Source organism: Amphiura filiformis, chromosome 2 (genome assembly GCF_039555335.1).
Source record: "Amphiura filiformis chromosome 2, Afil_fr2py, whole genome shotgun sequence".
NCBI classification, from domain to species: domain Eukaryota; kingdom Metazoa; phylum Echinodermata; class Ophiuroidea; order Amphilepidida; family Amphiuridae; genus Amphiura; species Amphiura filiformis.
In genome coordinates, this window is record NC_092629.1 from 1,418,923 (window position 1) to 1,441,953 (window position 23,031).

The 23,031-nt window shown below is 37.3% G+C and overlaps 1 protein-coding gene across 6 annotated transcripts; it reads right to left on the minus strand.

The window, feature by feature from the left end:
* Nucleotides 1–513: 513 nt before the first annotated feature.
* On the minus strand, nucleotides 514–22,575 carry LOC140145523 (uncharacterized). Of its 6 annotated transcripts, none has more exons than XM_072167236.1 (7): nucleotides 22,295–22,570; nucleotides 15,072–15,148; nucleotides 12,396–12,488; nucleotides 9,018–9,070; nucleotides 8,600–8,661; nucleotides 7,932–7,994; nucleotides 514–2,120 (listed from the first exon to the last, which is right to left on the minus strand). In XM_072167236.1, the coding sequence occupies exons 3-7, from the start codon at nucleotides 12,450–12,452 to the stop codon at nucleotides 2,041–2,043; spliced, it is 315 nt and encodes a 104-aa protein (XP_072023337.1). In that variant the 5' UTR covers nucleotides 12,453–12,488; nucleotides 15,072–15,148; nucleotides 22,295–22,570; the 3' UTR covers nucleotides 514–2,040. The 6 variants fall into 6 exon arrangements, 2 of the variants coding, with proteins under 2 accessions (XP_072023337.1, XP_072023343.1); XR_011858087.1 differs by lacking the exon at nucleotides 8,600–8,661 and adding an exon at nucleotides 11,886–12,002 and having other exon boundaries at nucleotides 2,050–2,120; XM_072167242.1 differs by lacking the exon at nucleotides 15,072–15,148 and having other exon boundaries at nucleotides 22,295–22,575.
* Nucleotides 22,576–23,031: the final 456 nt, after the last annotated feature.

Below are 23,031 nucleotides of genomic sequence, written 5' to 3' on the forward strand. Positions count from 1 at the left end.
CTGAAATTTTAAGAATACGCTTTTTCATGGATACTGAAAATGCTAGGATGACGAAATACTCCTTAACCATGAATTGCTTTCTAATGTTTTGCATTGTGTGACACAATAATCTGTCTGTTGCACACATAGTGACTCAAATTCCCTTAACAATTGTATTTTCTTATAATGTTGTTTGTTAAAATATGGCATACTACATTGGATTAAAATTTTAATAATAGACAAACTATTAATTTTTTTACCCTTAAAATTGTGTTTTGTTGCACATTGTTTATTAAAATATGGCATACCACATTGGAATAAAAAATTAACAGACAAATCTTTTAGCCTAATAGGGAATGAATGCTTAAAAACCATGAACGTGCATTCACGGTGAAATTCCACCTATGTATGGAAGTATATGTGACCAGCTCCAACAACACCCGGAACAAGTTGCCAGACACGTCTTTTGAGTTGTAGGCCTTTAAGCTGGTACTGCACCCCCTGATAAATTTGTGGCTAATTTGACATTTTTTACAAAAATAACTACACACTGGTAACAAAAGTTATGTACATTATAGGGGCAAGGAATCCAATTACTTCACTGAAATTTCAATGATTCAAGACAAGTTGTTCATTATATATGTTAAGAAATTAGGTACGTTCTAGCGGTACCACTCTTCTTGTTATGTATATTATAGGGGCAAGGAATCCAATTCACTGAAATTTCAATGATTCAAGACAAGTTGTTCATTATATATGTTAAGAAATGAGGTACATTCTTGCAGTACCTCTCTTCTTATCATAAATAACTTGTTGCAGGGGCGTAGCATCATGAAATTTAAAAAAATCCCATATGAAAATTGCCAAAAAATGGCTTGTCCCCCCCCTTCCCCAATCAGATACGGTGCCCCCATCATGGTCGGTGCTCCCCCATGTGATGACCCATGCCACTGACTTGCTGCTTGTCTTGAGTCTCTGAAATTCCAGTATATAACTGGATTCCTTGGCCCTAAATATACATAACCTTTGTTACCATTGTGTTATTATTTTTTGAGAAAAATGCAAAAATATAGTCACAAATTTATCAAGAGGTGTAGTATCACCTTTAAGATGACATTCCCATAAAAAATATATCAAATTTTGGAATTCTTGATTTCATGGTATTTGACTGTGGGACTAAGTGGACTTTCAAATCCTTGAAAGTACTAATCAAAAAGAGGTTTATTTAATCAATAAGTAACTGTTGAGCTGTGATAATCCTTATTCAATCCTGTGTAAAGCATGTCACTATTTGGCCCATTACTATATTCAGTTTTGGTGTTTTCAAAACTACTGTTCATTGCAATTGATGACAAAAATAGACAAACTTTTGCCATGGCAAGTTTAAAAAGTTAACTGTATGATTTGATCTCAAATATACGGTCAGATATAGTATCATGATGGGTACAGCAAATATGTATAGCTATCTCCATTCTATAGTCGACTTGAAATAGGCAAGACTTGTTTATTTTTAATACTGCATGATATGGGACCATAGAGTGCCAAATTAATTTTAAAAAGCATGTTAAATTAGTATGAAAAGTGCAGTTCACGTATGTGGAGCTGCGCCAGCCAGCTATGCATGCGTACGCCATTCTATATCAATCCATGATGTTACAAGTCCTGCCTATTACGAGCTGATCATAGCGTAATTTTATTATTGTACATAGAAATGAGTTTCACTTTGAAATAAAGACCTTTGCGGTGTCACCTGATGACCAACAACAAAAATAAAACTTTGAAAGGACATTTCGTGATTTTCAGTCTGAGCATATTTGCAGACACTTTTTAGCATGGTACATAGATATTTTAGTAAACTGGCTTTTCAAATTACCCCATCTGGGATGATAAATGAAAAATGTACCTTAACCTTTATTTGGAATTTGTCACCATGTGATTTAGTATGCAATTCTGTTTGGCATAAGAGCATTATAATGTTAGTATAGTAACAAAACATTGCAAACACAAAATAAGCCAAATACTGTCACAGATCAACATAAATACCTATATTATAGTTACAGCTTAATACGGTGCATGTATGGCACAATGCTTTGTTAACATCACGGTGCATGGCACGATCTTAGGGCTGCAAGAGGTGTCACCTGGAAAAATATGAAAAGAGGAAAATAATTGTACTACTTGCACCTTATATTTGTACACTGTGGGTATGCAACTCACCGACACACAACACTAGGGGGCTAATGTTAATTCAATGCATTGAAATCGAATTGAATTGAAATGAATTTTGGGCGATTTTCATTTCAATGCATTGGAATTGAATTGGAATCGAAATGAGTGGGCTTGGGCATGAATTGAATTGGATTGGAATTGAAATCATCGTGAGCAATGAAGAATTGAATTGGATTGGAATTGAAATCATGTTGAGTGATGAAGAATGAAGTGGAATTGAAATGAAATTCAGCTTTGATTTCAATTCAGCATTTCAATTCACAAGATCATTTCTGTAAAAAGTGCCCTTCCATTTAAACAAACTAAACATGATAAATAAAAAAGAAACAGCAGTCACCATAAACTGGTACAAAACATAAACATAAAGTGTTACAAAACATATTTTAACTAAGTATTCTGGAAAGCTTTTATTTAAAAATACACTGTACATATTGAAGAAAATTAAAAGTATGATATCATTTCTCATACACAGGTATAGTTAAACTTGTTCTTCTTAATCTGTCTTTAGAAAAATATATACTGTCTCTCTTGTCATGTGGAAAAATTATAGGTTCTATGTTCATAAAGACACTAATATCTTCTAATATGATGCAAATTGATTCTTAGCATTTCCAATGTTTTAAATTGCTTGATATGATCGATAATGTGAGTATGAGACCCCCCCCCAACTTGCCAAAGATCTCAAACTTTTGGCACTGATCATATATAAAGCCCCTATTTTTCTCAAGCTCCTAATTTTTATGCTCAAGAGTCATTGTACATTTGAACAAATTGTGAGAAAACCATAAAAGAAAATGCTTATCTTTGACAGCTTTTTTCACACTTTTCAAAAGTACAAGGATTTTGGGTGTAAAATCAAAACCTTGATTTTTGACATCTTTGAGGTCAGTGTGGGGACAGGGTCTCATTATCGATTGTACCACACACCTTAAGTTTAGAAAATAATGTGCATGGTGGACAAGAAGTTAAGACAAATATTAGGAAGTCAGTTACCTAAGAACTAAGTTCCAAAGTTTCATAAAATAGGACCCAGAGGTCAAGGATCACTCGCATTGTTTGAATGTGAAAAGTGAGTTAACATAACAATAAGTATCTTCTGTTGAAATGTTTTTGTGACAAGTAGTGTACTTGATTTTGACTTTGTGTTGCTGACTCAAGTGTTATAAAATTGATAGTAAAATTTAAAACATGCACTGCAAAAACAGTGTCTAGATATTAAACACCATTCTAGAGACCATCTTGTCCTCGATTTGTAAACATGTCTAAATGCTAAACATGTTTAGTAATTTGATGCCTTGTGTTTAGATATTAAACACTTGATGTTTTGAAGTTTGACATTTGTGTTTAGATTTTACACGTGTTTACAAATCGAGGACAAAAAAATGTTCAATCTCTAGACACAACTTTTGCAGTGTGCCTTTAGTCAATTAACGCAAACTGCAACTGTATTGGAATTGGAATTGAATTGGAATTGAAATGAATGCTCAGAATTGAATTGAAATTGATTAGCTGTTAATTTCACTGCATTGGATTGGAATTGAAATGAAATGATTTTGGAATTGAAAAATTGAATTGGAATCGAATTGAATTAATTCTAAATTGGAATTGAATAGCAAGACTCCGGGTGTAGAAAGAATTGAATTTGAATATAATTGAAATCAATTTTCTGGAGTGAAATAACAATACACTAGGCACACAAGGAGGGGGAGAGCTGGAGAACTAAGAGAGGGACAGACAGAGAGAGAATGAGAGAAAGAGAGATAGGAACAAGTGGCATTGCCAGGGGCATATGCCTCCAGTCAGAACTCTTTCTCCCCAGTTGCCCACCCCAGAAAAAAAACATAATTATGAAAATGTCCAGTGTTTGCTTGCGCAAAAGTACGTTACCCTCCCTGAAATTGACTTCCCCTCCAAAAAAAACTCTAGTGCCGCCACTAATCGGAACAGATTCAAGTCATATAGATAGACTTGACTAAAATCATAGAAAATAATACCCCCATCTTCATCATGAAGAGAGAGATAGAGACAGACAAAAAAAGGAAGTAAAGAGATGCAAACAGACTGAGAGGCAGACTTGACTAACGTGATCAGGAAACAATGCCTTCATCATCTACTCCATTTTTTTTTTAACAGGACAAGAAACACCTTCAACTTCATCCATCCATATTTTCTTCACCACCTTTGAATGTACAAGGGTTATTCAAAACGTTGTGCCTCAACCCTCATATCTGAAAATAGCAGCCCCTTCATATTTTCCACAGTTATGATATAAGGGCAGGCCCTCTCAACTGGCAGCGCGTGCACCACTTGTGACAATTGAAGTCAGTCGAAGTGGCACATGAAGTGGCGCACAGTAATTTTAATTATTATTTTTACATAAATCTTAAACAAAAATGGGGTGAAAAATACCCAATCTAGGCATTAAAAAACCTTAAAATCTAGGAGCTTCCAGGGCAATGCCCTTGGACCCCAAATACAGCTTCACCACTTTACCTCAAGTTATTATTCGCTATGCGCACACGCTAACTCGCAAAGTCCTCCCTTAACATATTGGCACTTCATGATCTCTCAAATTTTCCTTTGGCACTTAAAATAAACTAGTTAGAAGGCCTGAGACTACAAGATTCCCATTGCGGCTGCCTGCACAGGTACGCCGTCACCAAGGTAGCGGGCTGGTACATGGAGAGTATACCTACACAGCACCAATGATGCTTCTGCACATTACCCACCAGCAGTGGTACTGTACTGGTACTACATTGGTACTCCCCTTGTACTGTACAGTACCAGCCAAGTACTGGTGGGAGAGCGTGGCGCAATGGTTAGGGTACTTGCCTTTAGTGCATGAGGTCCCGGGTTCAATTCCCGGTGGTGGTGATTTACTGGGATACGGACTTGGATAAAAAAGATCTGAAATTAATTGGCAGCATTTGTAGATTAAATTCAGACTTCCGCTCTCCCCGTGGTTCATTTAGAATTGTGTAAATGAATCATGATAGTACCCTGTCCTTCGGATTGGATGTTAAGCCATCGGTCCCGTGTGCAGAGAGACATTACTGTACATGTATCTCGCAGCCAGTTTCGAAAAGAGTAGGGTTTTAACCCCTGACTGTTCCCAACCCGTCCCGGTATTCAAATGGACCCCAATGGAAATAAGCTTCAATGTAGGCTTTCTTGGGTTATCCAGGCTCGTCCAAACCCGAACAATTAAATCAAATCAAAAATTATATAAGATCATGCTTTACATGTTAAAATGTCTGCATGGATATGGACCAAATTATCTCATTGAATCAATTTCATTGTACAACCAAACTTGTCCTGGCTCGCATTCTGCAATGGACACTAAACGTCTCTCTATACTAAAAGTCAACCATAAAGGCCTGCAATCAGCTTTCGACAAGAGTTTTTCTCTCACCGCACCTGCACTCTGGAACTCACTTCCATTTGAACTCCGTCCTGCTGTTTCTCTGCCAATTTTCAAGAAAGGTCTCAAAACATTCCTGTTCCCTCAATAATCTGGTGGCTTTGTTTCAGTTTGCTGTTTTATTTTGCCTTTCAAATGTTTTGTGTTCTATCTTGGCGCCATGGTCTTTATGAAATGGCCCTATAAATGCCTTGTATGTATGTATGTATGTATGTCCCATAGATTTTCCAAACGGGAAAAATACGATATCTGCAGAAGGAAGGTGGTATGAAAGTCAAACAACCACAAAAAAGTGTATCTTTATAACATTATACCAATAACTCAATTTCAGCCAAAAGTGGATTTGCAACAGAGCGCTTCATAGGTTAATTACGTTTCCTATTTTAGATGGTATCATTACAGTTTAATCAATTTCTTGATAAATATTTGATGTTTCTCTGTAAACATTGCTTAATTTGGCCTTAGGGCCACAGTGCTTTTTTAATCAAATGAAATGTAATGAATGAGTGATTAACCATCACATGCCTTGAAAATCTATACCCATTGATCTACTACACAGGCCAAAACAATACTAAAATGGTTATTTTTATAATTGTACATGTAGGGCGAATTTCTCGACGGGTGGCTTAGCAGTTGGCTAGTCTAGCCTCAAGGTTTAAGAGGTCGTAAGATCAGGCTTAACTGAAAACATGTTCCCCGAAGCATGGCTACCATAGCCTCGAGGCTTCGTTAGCCTGTGGGCCAGGCTTGTAGGATTAGCCCCAGGCTTCGGTAAAATTTGCATTTCTCGAAATCAGTCTTCTGTAGCCGTAGTCTACGCAAGCCTGTTAGATCAGGCTTACAGCGGCTTTTCTTGGCTCTGCCTCAGAGCAGGTCTTGGGTCGTAAGCTGTGGTCTATTTCAATTGACAAATTGCTTAAATTGTAATGCAAAGTTTTTCTTTCATATTTTTGAGAAATCGAAACAGATGCTGTCTTTCATTCAACATAGAGTAAGTAATAATTATTGTTCGATTTAGTTGAACATTTCAACATTTTAAATATAATAATAAATGTCGTGAGCATCTTCAGGAGAGCAATGATCCTTTTCTGAAGTATTCGGATACCAAATTTAAATCGCGCTGCCGATTCAGTAAAGACAATGTATTAAGGCCTACTGATCTGCTTGGCTTGAACCTAACTTGTAACGGTCAACAAATAGGAGCAACCCTCTCCTTCCTGTTCCTGCCCCCCCCCATATTTGACATGTCCAAAAACCTTGACGTTCCACATGAACTTGCTCCCATGCTTTTCTCTTTTTTGCCTGAGATTTGCTTGCTTTCAATGATAATAATGGCTATATTTGTGAACGGACACGTTTTGCTAACATACCCGAAGGAACAGTTCTTGAAACATTTGAATGATCAAGAAACAAAACATTCTTTTTTTTCTCCTCCTCCTCCTCCTCCTCCTCCTCATCCTCATCCTCAACCTCATCCTCATCCTCATCCTCATCATCATCATCATCATCATCATCATCATCATCAACTATAAACTCATGCTAAATTCGCAAATAGAACATGAAAATATCAGCAGTAGATAGCACGCAAGATGGTTGTCAAATGCTTGGTTATGTTTTTGTTTTTGCACCAAAATTATCCTTAAATAATGTTATTTTACTTTTGACAAACATGTGTATGATTGTGAAACAATTTTTGCTTTAGGCCTACTTTTAGGGGAATCAGAGTTTCCTTTTCTGTAGGCTTGCAGTTTGACCCTTTTTGAAATGCAAAGAAAAATTAATGAGTCAAGTAAAAAACATAGAAATATCATTCATGCAAGCAGGACTCATAATAATTAAGTAAAGTGAAAATAAAATAATACATAAAGGACACAAAAAACAGAAAAAATAGTCTTGCATCAAGTTGTGTACGGTGTAAGCCCAAACATAATACCGCCGGTTTAGGCTAGTCTTTGTGCTGATATCATTGCGATAATAAAACGGTAACCTTGTTTGTACGGTAAACCGTGACGGAAAACAGCTTATGCACATCTACCTCCAACTGCCAATACAATTAAGTCGCTGGTAGAAAGGGACACGGTTGTCAAGCATTAAGCCTGCAAGGCCTCTAAGACCAGGTTGAATTTGCGTTCAAGAAATCCGGCTACAGTTAAGACTCGGGCTTCGAGAGCAGGCTAGGCTTTAGCCTCAAGGCCACCTTAAGCCTATCGAGAAATTCGCCCGTAATGACTTACCTAAAAGGTTAGTAATTCAATATAAATTGGAGTTTACACCGGAAATGTAAATACCCCGGAATACTTACCTCCACTGGCTCCTTCTTTCTCGCCTGATACTACATAACCAATATGCGCCACTGCTCTGTGTTCTATTAATTGCAAACAAGAAATACATTCAAATAATATTTCCAAGAAACTGTGAGAGATTTAAATTAAACTAGATGCCACCCAAAGTAACAAGATTCAGACTGCCTGCCCTCCAGTAAAAGGAAAGTCAGTTTCCTAACAAGTTTCAAGTGGCACTAGATTTGCTTGTTTCTTGCCCAGATGAACTTCATATCAAGCAAATATTTCCAAGAAACAGTGTGAGATTGAAACTGAAAAGAAACACATACCTCAGCATATCAAATGGACATTTCGACCGTCTGCCTTTGGGTCGAGAGAAAGGCAAATTCCTAGATTTCCTTGTTCTTTGTCCAGAGGAACTTTAAGCTATTCATCGTTGTAGTGCGATGTTAAAAATTGAGTCAATGGGTTGATAACAGGTGTACAACCCATGCAAGTCTTGAGCACAAACCAGATGAATCACTCACTACAACGGCAAATTAAAGTCAATTTTCTTTAATAAGTACAGCTAGATGAACAGTGTGCGGGGTCAACTGCTGCCTTGCTGATTTCCATCCTGACTGCAAAGCTATTCATTGAATTCAGTATTTCCATTTAAATTACAATTCGCATTTACATAAATACTTACCTCCACTGGCTCCTTTTTCTCGCCTGATACTACATAACCAATATGCGCCACTGCTCTGGGTTCTATTAATTGCAAACAAGAAATACATTCAAATAATATTTCCAAGATACTGTGAGAGATTTAAATTAAACTAGATGCCACCCAAAGTAACAAGATTCAGACTGCCTGCCCTCCAGTAAAAGGAAAGTCAGTTTCCTAACAAGTTTCAAGTGGCACTAGACTTGCTTGTTCCTTGCCCAGATGAACTTCGAGCACATTAAACTCAATTTTCTTGCATAAATGCAGATGAATAGTGTTTGTGGGGTCAAATGATTCTTTATCAATTTCTATTCTGACTGCAATAAGCTATGATTGAATATAAGCTAATATAGTATGTATTTCCATTTAAAATACAGTTCATATCTACATAAATACTTACCTCCACTGGCTCCACCATTGGCTGCACACACGCCCTGTGTATTGCTTTGGCTTCTATTAATTGCAAACAAGAAATATATAAGAAACGTATTTCCAAGAAACAGTGTCATTTTTAAACTAAAATGAAAAAAAAAAACACCACCCCAGTGTATCAAGTGGACATTTTGACTTGTATTGTCTGCCCTTGGAAAATTCCTGCTGAGGTTTGACTGGCCCTACATGTAGGTTTAACTCACTGATGGAAACAAAATCAGTCAAAGTCACTATATTAAATTGCTGCATATTTTCTGTTAATTTTGGCTAAAATGTTGCCTTTTCCAATTTCTTGCATTATAAAACTTTGAATTACACTCTATATTATTGATATTCATGTCTTGAATTTTAAGCTATTTGGAGCATTCAAAGAGAAGAAAATTCCCATGGAAACAGCCATTTACACCCATTTTTGTGAATTTTACTGGGAAATTTTACACTGCTTAAAGTGAGCATTAATGGCCATTGCCATGGAAATTGCATTCTCTTTGAATGCTCTCAATACCCTAAAATTAAAGAAGCCTTGTTTATTAATAAAGTTAAGGTGGTACTACACCCCTGGCAAATTTTGTGCCTATTTTTGCATTTTTCTCAAAAATGATAGCGTATTGGTGACAAGTAAGATATGTATATTATAGGGGCAAGGACTACAACTACTACACAGCACAGACAACAGTTGTGGAGTTACAGTCAAAAATAAGGGAAAATCAATATTTGATCAATAAATAAATAACTACTTGCCATGAGTTGCTGAATTTTCAGTGCAGTAGTTGTAGTCCTTGCGCCTATAATATACATATCTTACTTGTCACCAACGCACTATAATTTTGAGAAAAATACAAATATAGGCAAAAAAAAATGGCCAGGGGTGTAGTACCACCTTAAGTGTAATTCAAACTTTTGGAATGTAAGAAATTGCAAAAAAATGGTTAAAAGGGTCCATTTTTGGCTAAAATGACCAAAATCACTAAAAAACATGCATTATTATGAATTATGATTTACTTTACTACACAACTAGATGGCACAGCTGTGTTTGAGCAACACACATATTTGCCAACACTGAACTGTAACCCGCCATAACAGACCCTTATCCCACTGTGACACCCCTTAAACGTGCCACCTCTTAAAACACCATAACACTCCTTAGCCAATTGTAATATCATATACACCCCTTAACCCTAACAGGACGGTATACTACAAAATACTACTTGATATATGCGCTGTTCGTGCAAGCATCCCATGTGGTGTGATGACGCAATCACCCTAAGTGATATAAAGGCACGGTTTCGCTGGCCAGCGAAGCCCAAGACCTGTGGCAAAGTGTCGCCGACCCAGTGCCTGGCATGCGAGGGGTCTCGGGTTCGAATCCCACCCAGAGCAAACAACTTCTTTCCTTCTTTTCTCTCTTTATTCCTTCCTTCTTTCCCTTCCCGTCGCCAAAAAGCCCTTAGGCGGTTAGGGTTAGAGCCATAATGTGTGATTTGCTCCACAGCAACACCCTCAATTTTTCTTGAATTTCTACTTGCATGATTGTAATGCAGAGTGATGAGCCTGATGTATCAATGAATCAGTGATGTATAAATTGTGTACATATCACTATCTTCATACTGTACGTCTGATATTATACATCCCAGCTGCGTAAAGCTCCCCAGTAATTAATACAATCAGCGAGCTAATACACGCACTGTATGCGCTGGAATGAAATAACAATTTTCTTCATTTTACCTCGTTTGTTAGGCTCAAAATTAAATGGGGACAATGTAATCAGTGAAAACTAACATATGAATCAATATCTTTATGCAAATCACACATTATTACTTGATACCCCTTAACATAATACAACACACTTCACATTATGATAGCACCTCTTAATCCTCCAACACTCATTTACTCACTCTGACAACCCTTAAAGGAAGTGTCCGGCAATCACAACATTAAGTCTTATATGTTAGAAAAATAATTATCAAGCACGCATCACATGGTTTTATTTCAATCAAACTCATATTAACCATAAAAACGAATAAAAACAGCCACCTCTCAACACGCGATATTCAAAATTCCCGCGCCGAAATTGTCTAGAGCAGTGACGTCCCAATAGTTCAATGAAGCCTGTCGACAAATGAGCACAAATAACCATGACATCACTGCTCTAGAACATTATTTTGAATATCGCGTGTTGATTGTTTTTATTCGTTTTATGGTTAATATGAGTTTGATTGAAATAAAACCATGTGATTCGTGCTTGATAATTATTTTCTAACATATAAGACCTAATGTTGTGATTGCCGGACACTTCCTTTAACCCACCTGAACTGATTGTATGTGCATTGTGAAGACTTGTGTCTAAAGCCAGTATTATTGCAAATTATAGCTAGCTACCACATTAGTGATAATTGGACTATACTAAACAATGATGTACATATTTTGCTTTTTATTACCTATGAACTTAGATCTGGGGTCACAGCTACTAGGCCATCAGTGTACAATCTACCAAGAAATGTACCATATTTTTCAAGCTTTGGTAATTTTTGCTTAACCATATACCATCCAAAGGGCTTATTGGCAAATACAGTTTAGTTCTGCATGCTGATACATCGATCTTATATGAAATGGGCACATTGATATTTCCATACGTGCTGCATTTATTTAGTTATATTTTAACCTAGACATTATTTTAGGCAAAAAACAAAATATTTCGCCCCCAGCCCCCCACTGAAAAATCATGCACATAAAACAAACTACAATGAGATTATTGATGAGATTCATCAGGATCGTTCAAAAGTCAATTAATTAAATGAGATTCTGGTTACAGATCAAAAAAAATTGAAGTACTCACTCGAAATATTTCAGTTCCAATCAGGAACCTTGTTCACTCTGCAATGACTGTAAGTGGTGTTTCTAGATGTCGGCAGTCCTAGGTGGCTGTGATGACGTCGCCACTTTTGTAGGTTGCCTGAAAAAATAAGTGCCAAAAATTTCACAAGGTTCCTGATTGGAACTGAAATATTTTGAGTGAGTACTTCAATTTTTTTTTATCTATAACCAGAATCTCATTTAATTAATAAACTACAATGAGGCATGGGATCTCACATACCACCCACACTTTTCCCTGGCTTTTTTTTTCAATATATGAGCACAAATGCTCTAGCTCATGCACCGCAACGACTTGCCATAAAATGACAAAAAGACTTTCTGCTAATATTGTTTCATACATTTTGACAAAGAATAACAAAATAAAAAAATTGATCAAAAGCCTATACACTGGAACCTATATCGTCTAATTTCTATGTTCTGAGATTCATATTTCTTTTGCTTCTAAAGTATCATTACATCCGATTGCACTTACTCTTAAATTGCCCCACTGCTTCTTCACATTCTCTGTATTCATCATTTTACTAACCATCTTCTCCGTTACTACGATGCATTATTAGTATGCTTTCTGTAGAGAAAAGGAACAAAAAGGAAAGGTGAAAACAGAAACTTGATACATTTTCCCCACTTTGAATTATATCTTAACATTTGATATGAAACATTAACTTTATTATGACAAAAAAAAAACAGTTTCCTGTAGCAGATCTAAAAAGTCAAATGCAAAATGCATTTAAAACGCTTTTTTTTTTTTTAGCTATTTTTTGAAATGAAAAATAAACAACAATTTAAATACCATTTCTGCTGCAAATTGGAATGGAAATTTACAGTGGGTTTCTCCAACAAACACCAAAAAAAATCATATTTCTTCATATTCAAGAATTGATCTCTGGTAGTTTTTCAATACGCTCATTTATTGATCTAATTAATCGATTTAATGTCTTTACTCCAGTAGTGTTATATATATTAATATTATTTTGGGAATTTTTTTCGGTTTATTGCGGAAAAAAAATTGAAATTCGCAAAATAAGCTGTCAAAAACTAAATTTGTGCGCGCTACAGGAAACAAACTTGGTTTTTTTGGCCTTATACAGTTCCCCTAAACTTAGAATTAGAATGAATGATTCTGAATAATATTGCATGATCACCGGCGTGTCCAGCATCTTTTCTTGTGTGGGGTTCGGAGGGCCTTTCAGAGTTATGTAGGGAGCTTAAAGGGGCATTTCATGATCCACAGCCTCATCCCCCACTTTTCTCAAAAAAGTTGAGATTTTTATATCACTGGAAACCTCTGGCTACATAATGTTTATGTACAAAATATTTCTTGCAGATTAATTCGTTAAACAAATATCGTGAAATTTGAATTTCGTTCTGGTGCACCAGAACGAAATTACAACGTATTGTCTATGGAGCAGTGTAATACACATAATCATGCACAACTCGCAAACGCAATATCGGAATCAACTGAAATTTTGGGGATATGCTTTTTTTGTGGATATGTACTGAAAAATGTCATAAAAAGAGGATGCTAGGATCACGAAATACTCCTTTAAGGATAAAATCCCAAAAATACACCTGAGCACCCCAAAGCAGCCCCCCCCCCGACATGCCACTAATGATGATAAATCAATGAAAATCTCGGCCAAAAGTATCTTCCATAGCTGATATTGATCTAATCATTTCATGCAAACTGTTTGCTTCGTATATTGATTTACTTTGGTGCTTGTTTTTGTAGCCAATCATTATATTGTATGTGTGCCATTGACTGTATGTAAGATGTGTCAATGGAGGATCCGGGGTGGGAGAGCCCCATAGGATTGTACACAAAATTGAGAAAATATGGCCAACATTAAACCTTTGTATCTTAAGGGGGTACTACACCCCTGCCGAATTTTGTGCCTCTTTTTGCATTTTTCTCAAAAATTATAGCGCATTGGTGACAAATAAGATATGTACAATTGTACATGTATATTATAGGGGCAAGGACTACAACTACTGCACTAGAAATTTTATTTCAGCACAGACAACAGTTGTGGTGTTACAGTCAAAAATGAGGGAAAGCCAATATTTGAACAATAAATCAATAACTATTTGAAATGAATTGCTGAATTTGCAGTGCAGTAGTTGTAGTCCTTGCCCGACATATCTTACTTGTCACCAATGCGCTATAATTTTTGAGAAATGGGAATAAACATATATCATCCTGGATTGTAGATCTACCTCATAGTAGATCAAATATAACAAACTAATAAATTGCCTAATTAAATGCTAAGACAGTTTTCCCTATATGTTACTGTACAAAGTGTGCACGTAACACTCCGACATTTCTAAGTGGCTTATCTCTTGCCAGAGTCACCCTGCTTATTCAAAAGTACACATATTTGAAAGGACATTTGAAGAGAAATTCAATTATGCTATTAGTTTTAGTGCCAGAAATGGAGGGAAAAAGTTTTGATTTGATAATGTCATTAAAATTGTACAATTATTTTACAATTTTTGACCACTATGTATGTTTAACACAAGGGATAGCAAACTCTTTTTTCCTAATTTGCTTGAAGGGCCCATGCAATGTCTTTGTGAATCCATATTTATTTTGAGCTACATGTACATAGCTTTCAGAAAAGAAAAATAAGGGGTTCATCATGACAAGAAAGATGCAATTTTGTTGTTGTTTCACCTTGTATATTTCTTACCCACCCTGTATTATGTTATACTTTGTTGATTCGGCATCCTTGTAATATAAGCTTTCCAGAAACATATACTTTTAATGGTCTAAAATGTTTTCATTAAAGGTGGTGTGTAAGTGAATCAAAATTGGTGATTTTTTTCTCATTTTACATTATGCTACACGAAAGATGGCCAGTTCATGACATGCGACCATATGTGTTGTATTGCATGTGAATCAAATGGTTCCTCAGACTAATGAGTTTTTGTTTTGTTTTGTTTTTCCCTTTCCCCCCCCTCTTTTTTCCTCTAAAACACCAAAGCAACCGACGGTCAAAATGTTATCCACGAACAGGCAGCGCTCCATAAGTGATATCAGGCCAGCTAAAATAGTGTGTGTCAACAATCATGGTGGAGCCCAGTCCTGATGTATTGTGGCTGACACTTTCATGTCTAAATGATCATGATGACATTAATATCATTTAATTACCTCCTGCAATGGGCATCACGATTGTGGCATAATATGCAACCTCCATGCCGTTGTAAGTCATGTTTTTTATGTTAGCCCTGTAAAAACAAGAAATAAAGATACAACTCTGTAATTACATCCCAGCAAACAAAATGCTTTATACAAAAAATGTAAGGTATAAAAAGCTTTCAGAAAACATTTTGAAAACTTATTTTATTATTTTTTGCAATAATATTTTAACAGCAAAAGAAAGACATTTTAGAGAAATTGGCTTTTTGAGCACCTATTTCTCAAGCAACTATGACAAGTTATATATCATTTTAAAGCTTGATTTAAAAAGATTTCAACTGTTTAATATTAAGAACTCAAAATTACTTCAAGAAACACAAATATCAGGTGGCCGCTGATATGGTTTTTGCAGTTAAGTGTCAGGATCATTTTCCCCGACTTACAAACCAATTGGAGCAACTTTGAAATTGACCTGATCTTTGACCTCAGATGACCTTTGTGGTTTTATACTCCCCAAGTTATGAGATTGTTTTTCCTAAATTACAGTTCCATCGCAGCATCTTTAAATTTGACCTGACTTTTGACATGGGCAAAGTTTAACATTTTAGTGAACAGTCAGGAATACAATTAGCCCTAGAACATATTAACCATTTTTACTTAGGGCCAGTGGCACTTTACATTGAAACACTTGTAGAACATGCTTGACAATCCAGTACAAAAGTTGAAAGCATTTCAATGCTTACTGAACCAGTACAAAAGTGTCACTAATAAATCCCACATTTCTAAAGATACCAGTGTGCAAATTTGGAAAAAATCAGGTCATCCAGCGGATGACCAGGTCATGAAATCTGGTCTTCCGCAAAAAATATTTGGTAATTTTGGTCAACCATAGATATATATTTTAAAATTTAGATTTTATTTTTTTTTAAGTTAGAACTTTGCATATTAGGCTAAAAAAAAACATGTTTGTTTCCTGTAGCAGGTGAGGCCTAAAAAGTCCAATGAGATATATGCGTTTTTTTATCTGTGTCTTGAAATGAAAATCCTGCAATGGTAATTTACAGTGGGTTTCTTCAACACACACCCCCATCCACTGCCACACACAAATCATAGACCCTATTTCTTAATATTCAAGAATACTTATGACCCCCGTTCAACCGGCAGATTAAAAAAGTATTTAAAAAATCACAAGAGATATTTTTTGTAAGAAAAACATAGAAACAGTGGTGTTCTTTTCTTCTCTTAGTATTTATTTGCTCACTGCTTGCTTGCGCCAGGTCTTGGAAGTTTAACTTAATTTGAGCCTTTGCGTGTGTTTTTATCTTTGTGTGTGACTTCGGGTAAACTTAGTGACTTTTAATACTTTGGACACTCCCATTAGGTCCTTGATTTTGTTTCAAATGAGTCTTAAAATAGCAAGCACAATAAGGTGGGTACCAATTTTATATACTGTTGACCAAATTTTGATGAAATTTTTCATATAGACGAATCCAATTTCACGCATTCCTACACCTCAATGGCAGCCATTACCTGGGTCCCCGCCGGCTCTATCTCACCTAAAATGTGAAATGATGCGGCCTTGGAGGGTATTTTAAACTGCATTCTATCACCTGTGTTACACGTAAACAAAAGAATGATGACAGTTTACAACACAAAAGAATCTAACATCAAATTTCAAGCTGGTTTAATCCACCCTGTTTGGTGCATGCGTGGACCCAATAATGGTCGACCAAATCCTGACCATGATTTGTCTGTACTGACCTGCACAAATCGTTAAGTGTATGGTGTAAGGTATGGCGTACATGTAGGACTGGTGACTGATGAGTGAGTCCAGACATAGGCCCTAAATTACAGTTCCATCGCAGCATCTTTAAATTTGACCTGACTTTTGACATGGGCAAAGTTTAACATTTTAGTGAACAGTCAGGAATACAATTAGCCCTAGAACATATTAACCATTTTTACTTAGGGCCAGTGGCACTTTACATTGAAACACTTGTAGAACATGCTTGACAATCCAGTACAAAAGTTGAAAGCATTTCAATGCTTACTGAACCAGTACAAAAGTGTCACTAATAAATCCCACATTTCTAAAGATACCAGTGTGCAAATTTGGAAAAAAATCAGGTCATCCAGCGGATGACCAGGTCATGAAATCTGGTCTTCCGCAAAAAATATTTGGTCATTTTGGTCAACCATAGATATATATTTTAAAATTTAGATTTTTTTTTTTTTAAGTTAGAACTTTGCATATTAGGCTAAAAAAACATGTTTGTTTCCTGTAGCAGGTGAGGCCTAAAAAGTCCAATGAGATATATGCGTTTTTTATCTGTGTCTTGAAATGAAAATCCTGCAATGGTAATTTACAGTGGGTTTCTTCAACACACACCCCCATCCACTGCCACACACAAATCATAGACCCTATTTCTTAATATTCAAGAATACTTATGACCCCCGTTCAACCGGCAGATTAAAAAGTATTTAAAAAATCACAAGAGATATTTTTTGTAAGAAAAACATAGAAACAGTGGTGTTCTTTTCTTCTCTTAGTATTTATTTGCTCACTGCTTGCTTGCGAAGTTTAACTTAATTTGAGCCTTTGCGTGTGTTTTTATCTTTGTGTGTGACTTCGGGTAAACTTAGTGACTTTTAATACTTTGGACACTCCCATTAGGTCCTTGATTTTGTTTCAAATGAGTCTTAAAATAGCAAGCACAATAAGGTGGGTACCAATTTTATATACTGTTGACCAAATTTTGATGAAATTTTTCATATAGACGAATCCAATTTCACGCATTCCTACACCTCAATGGCAGCCATTACCTGGGTCCCCGCCGGCTCTATCTCACCTAAAATGTGAAATGATGCGGCCTTGGAGGGTATTTTAAACTGCATTCTATCACCTGTGTTACACGTAAACAAAAGAATGATGACAGTTTACAACACAAAAGAATCTAACATCAAATTTCAAGCTGGTTTAATCCACCCTGTTTGGTGCATGCGTGGACCCAATAATGGTCGACCAAATCCTGACCATGATTTGTCTGTACTGACCTGCACAAATCGTTAAGTGTATGGTGTAAGGTATGGCGTACATGTAGGACTGGTGACTGATGAGTGAGTCCAGACATAGGCCTTTAAAAGGTACATGTACGGTATATTCTGGTGTATAACAAACACCAAATTGGCGTTTTATGACCTTTGACATGCATGCATACATTGACATTCTTTTGTCGAGAGTGACATGGTCTTTCAATTTATTCCGCAATTTATGCTGAGTGTCCCAGGGATATAGTCGGGATAGGCATCTGAAATGATGTAACGAAACCGGAAGATGTAGCCTAGGTCTAGACAATAGGCGGATTAGCGGCCATTTTGTTTCTACATGATGTTATTCATGTGTCCTTTTATTTTAGTACATATAGAAGTTGATAGGTTTACAATTGTAAAATTATATTTTGAGTACCGGTATACAATATATTCTGTAGTGAATCAATCAAATGACGGTGTTGGTTCAGGTATTATGCTTGATAGAATTAAACTGTCTGACCAGCTAGCATTCTCCTCCGCCGTACCGTGTTGCGAAGGTGTAGGAGACTAAAGCTGTATTGAAGAACACGCATGCGTTAAAAATGATGTAGCCTAGGTCAAAAAATAGCGTGACGTAGTTCCCGAAATTGCCCCTATGAACAGGCACCCTCCTGAGTGTCATTGGCAGACTTGACTATGCTTCAGTGGTCATGAAAGGATTCATATATATTGTAGATAACGGTCCTTTGCCCCAATAATCCCAAAGCAAGGCTAAGCTATCAATGGTCAGAAACTGCTCTTCGGAAAATGTAGCATAAGAACTCCCCAGTCCAAATGCTGGTCATAAACGGCCAATAGATAAATGACTATCATTGGAGACTGAGTTCCGCAGTCTAAACAAGTCTAAAAATGTCCGGAGTTTTTTACTCTCTGGTATATCCCAGTGGCGGCATCAGGAAAATTTTTTCGGGGGGGGCAAAGTGAATTTCGAGGGGGGGCTAAATTGCCTCAAATAGCGGAAATTTATGTAATTTTGGGGATTTCGTCTCTGGTATACCAGAACGAAATTCAAATTTGATGATATTATTGCTAAACAAATTAATCTGCAATACATAAACCCGGGACATAATTATTATGTAGCCAGAGGTTTCCAGTGGTATAAAAATCTCAACTTTTTTGAGAAAATGGGGAATGAGGCTCCCATGACGGCCATGAGGCTGGATCACGAAATACCCTAAAACATAATGTTTGTCAATTGTCATGTGTAACTAAATTTTTGTTTATTAACTAGCATGACTAGCAATGCATTCTTTTACTGATAGCAATTGTGCATTCTTCTTATTGATAAATTAAGAATTTATAAGATGCATCTAGTACAAGGAACTGTCCTCATTCACAAACTGATACTATCTGACATGCCCAACCAGGGTTGTAGCTACGCCAGGCGGTGGCGGGCGAACCCGCCCAGCACTCTTAATTTCTACCCGGCACTCAAGTTAATTTTGAGCCCAATTACCCGGCACTCCAGTCTCAAATGTTTCAAATTTAATGAACAATCAGTACAAAATTTGAAATTCTTATCAAATTTCAATTTTTTTACAATTTCATATAAATTTCACCCGGCACTAAGATTTAGCTAGCTATAACCCTGTGTCCAACGTATAAGGCTAAGACCGTCAAGAATAGGCTACGTCACCTGTTGTTTGGGATCCCTCACAGTCTCTCAAAACATCAAAACACCAAAAGCGATGCACATACTTAATTAAGACTGTCTTTTATCATATTTTATCAGTTTTGTCAACTTGCCTAGAAAGGTCAAATTTTGCCAAATATAATCGCTTGCATAGGATTCCGCATCACATCAATATCGGCGATCATGTTTTTAAACTGAATTTTTAGTGAATTAGGCTGGTTCCCACCCGCATCGACATCATGCACGTGACACAGCTAAAATAATCGACCAGAAATCGGGGATCATTAAACATCAACCGTTTCAAAATACCTAATGACAGTAAACTGAATGGCGAGCAGTCCAAATTTTGAGCCATACATCATCATCTCCCACTTTTCTAAAAAAAGTTGAGATTTTTATAGCACTGGAAACCTCTGGCTACATAATGTTTATGTACAAAATATTTCTTGCAGATTAATTCGTTTAGCAAAGATATCGTGAAATTTGAATGTTTGTCATCGGCCTGGTCATTGGCCCTCAGACTGTGGTGGAACTCACTTCCCGGCACCATCCTAGTCTCACCGTCTGTTGAGACTTTCAGGGGAGCTGTGGCGGCATCAGTCTAGTCTGCAGCTATTGGTTTTTTACTCGCACACTGTATTTGTATTAATACACACACTCACTCTTGCACCACTCATGGACAAAGTCCCTGGGCTATATATCCACATGTGGAACCTACCGAGTACAGAAGTAGAAGTAGAAGTGTAGGAACCCATGGATTCGACCACTGTTGATTTGACCCATGTAACATTGTCTATGGAGTATGGAGCAGTACACATAATCATGCAAAAAAATAACTCACAAACACAAAATCGGAATCAACTTAAATTTTGGGAATAAGCTTTTTTCGCGGATATCTACTGAAAAATGTCATGTATTAAAAAGAAGATGATAGGATCACGAAATACTACCCTTGTTTAGTTGCCGAGCAGGCGTTGACGAGTATTTTCGTAGAAGTAGAAGTAGAAGTACCGGTACTCCTTTAATTTGATCTCGTGTGCTAGCTTTTAATGTTTGAATGTTTCCATGTTCTAGTGTATGATGCGTATTCTGTCGGTCGGACATCCGGGCATGAACCGGCTGACAATAGCACTGCACTGGAGTGAAAACAACATTCGCTGAACTCTGCTCTGCCACTTTGACTTTGCCCTGGCCTGTACACTATTGACATGATTGAATATTCACTCGGTCGGACATCCGGGAACATTGTCCCCTTCGTCCCCTTTGCACAAGCGCGTGCATAGCAACCAGCTCGAGAAAGGGGAACTGCACATGCGCTGCACATGCGCACACTGGTTTTACAAGGCTATTTCCCCTTTGTGACGTCAGCCCGACCAAGAGAATTGTACCAGGTAAGTTGTTTTCACTCCAATGCATAAATGGATGTGACGTGGCCCCGACTAGACGTTCGCTTTTCGTATCTCTTTCCTTGTTGGAAAGGTATAACGTTGACGAGATAGGAACATGTACCGAACATCCGGGACCTACAATGTACTCTGCCCTGTTTGGCTGAGTAACAGTACATGAACATGGTCTTTCATGTCTTTTGTGCCTATGTAAATTAGTCACTGTGTAAAGCTGTGTTTATAGTTTATACCCATAGGTTACTCATCATCACACTGAATCATTGTCGTTAACTGCACAAGTTATGTGTGCAATTCTAGAGAACGTTGACCGACAGAGGGTGTCAATATAGGCCTACGTGTCGCTTTTGAAAAACAGCGATTCATGCGCATGCTCAGCAGGCAAATACGACGGCGATTTAGTACACTGATCATGTGTGCGATTCAGATTTCTGCAAAAGCGATTGAGTATAAATGCATCTTTAGAAATGACTGGTGATTGTGTGTTCTGAAGTGGGTTTTATCATGTTAATTAGTGACCTGACACACATTTGTATAATTTCGGCTCGATCGATCAAGCATTGATTTTTTGTACTGGATCGTTCAAGCATCTCCAACAAATTTTTCAATGTAAAGTGCCTCTGGCCCTAGTGGAAGTAAAAGCGGATACTATGGCCAGAGTTCTAGGGCTAGCCCCGACCGAGAGAATAGAAGCCGTCAGCGTGACGTCATATGCCGCTATCTTGTGGGTACACGTTGCGATGGTCGTTCGATCTCCATGGGTGAACAGCAAAATCACCATGCCAATGCGCGATAACAGTTGCGTGGCAAGCTGCGCCCTGCGCGTAGTGTCCGACGCATGCAACCGCGTATCATTTGTACCCACAAGATGGCGAAAGGCTGACGGCCTCTATTGGGTATTAAAAAAGCCTATTCCCTACAATGCAGTACGTACACAAGTACGCAGAATTCGGCACCCTCAATCATTCCCGAGGCTACGCATTCACATCATTGTGTGGTTGTGCCTGATCAAAACCGCGCAAAATGACAATTATAATTATACCTTAGGTATATCCACGACAAACGTACAGAAAAGGGATAAATTACATGGAAAAGCTGCTACTACGTACCTCTCCGCACAGGGTCCTACCCGATTTCGTGTTCGATCGCCAGTGCATGGAGATCGCCATCTTGGTTATCACTGGTAAAACTGGCTGGTTCCCGAAACATTTCCACATCATATTTTAACGGAACTCTATGCTGACGAGAATTGTACGGTAGTAGCATTAAAGAATGCTACTATCCATATGCCAGTATATAGACATTATAATTTCGCACATTGCCTAATGCTTACTATTTTTTTCCAGTACATATTGGCTAATGCGTACTGTTTAAAGAATCGCCTGCTACCACTCAGTAAAGCAGCCAGGAAAGAAAGAGCAAGAAAGAGAGGGAGGTAGGGTACAGAGTGTGCAGACTGCAACGGAATGTAGATTTTAAGGTAAATTCAAGCCGGAAGGGCGGCTTACCGGGATGACCAATTCGATCTATCTTACAGATATTGGACCACCATTGCAGTGTGCACCCCTCCTCTTTTGGCCCGCTTTACAACATATTTGAATTTTTAATTATGGGCCAAAATAGTGTACATTTTTACACAATTTTCTGGGTAAAATTCGAGAAAGTTAGGATCAATACTTTACCATATTTATAGTTTCTGTAAAACAATTGCACACAGAGAAAGAAAGTGCATATGCTTCCTGTCCGGGTTTCATTTTGCACCGAGGGAAGGCTAAGGCTAGCACCTATTACCGCCCAGCCCTAACAACAATGTAATCCAAACAGGGCGGCTGAGCCAACTCAACTG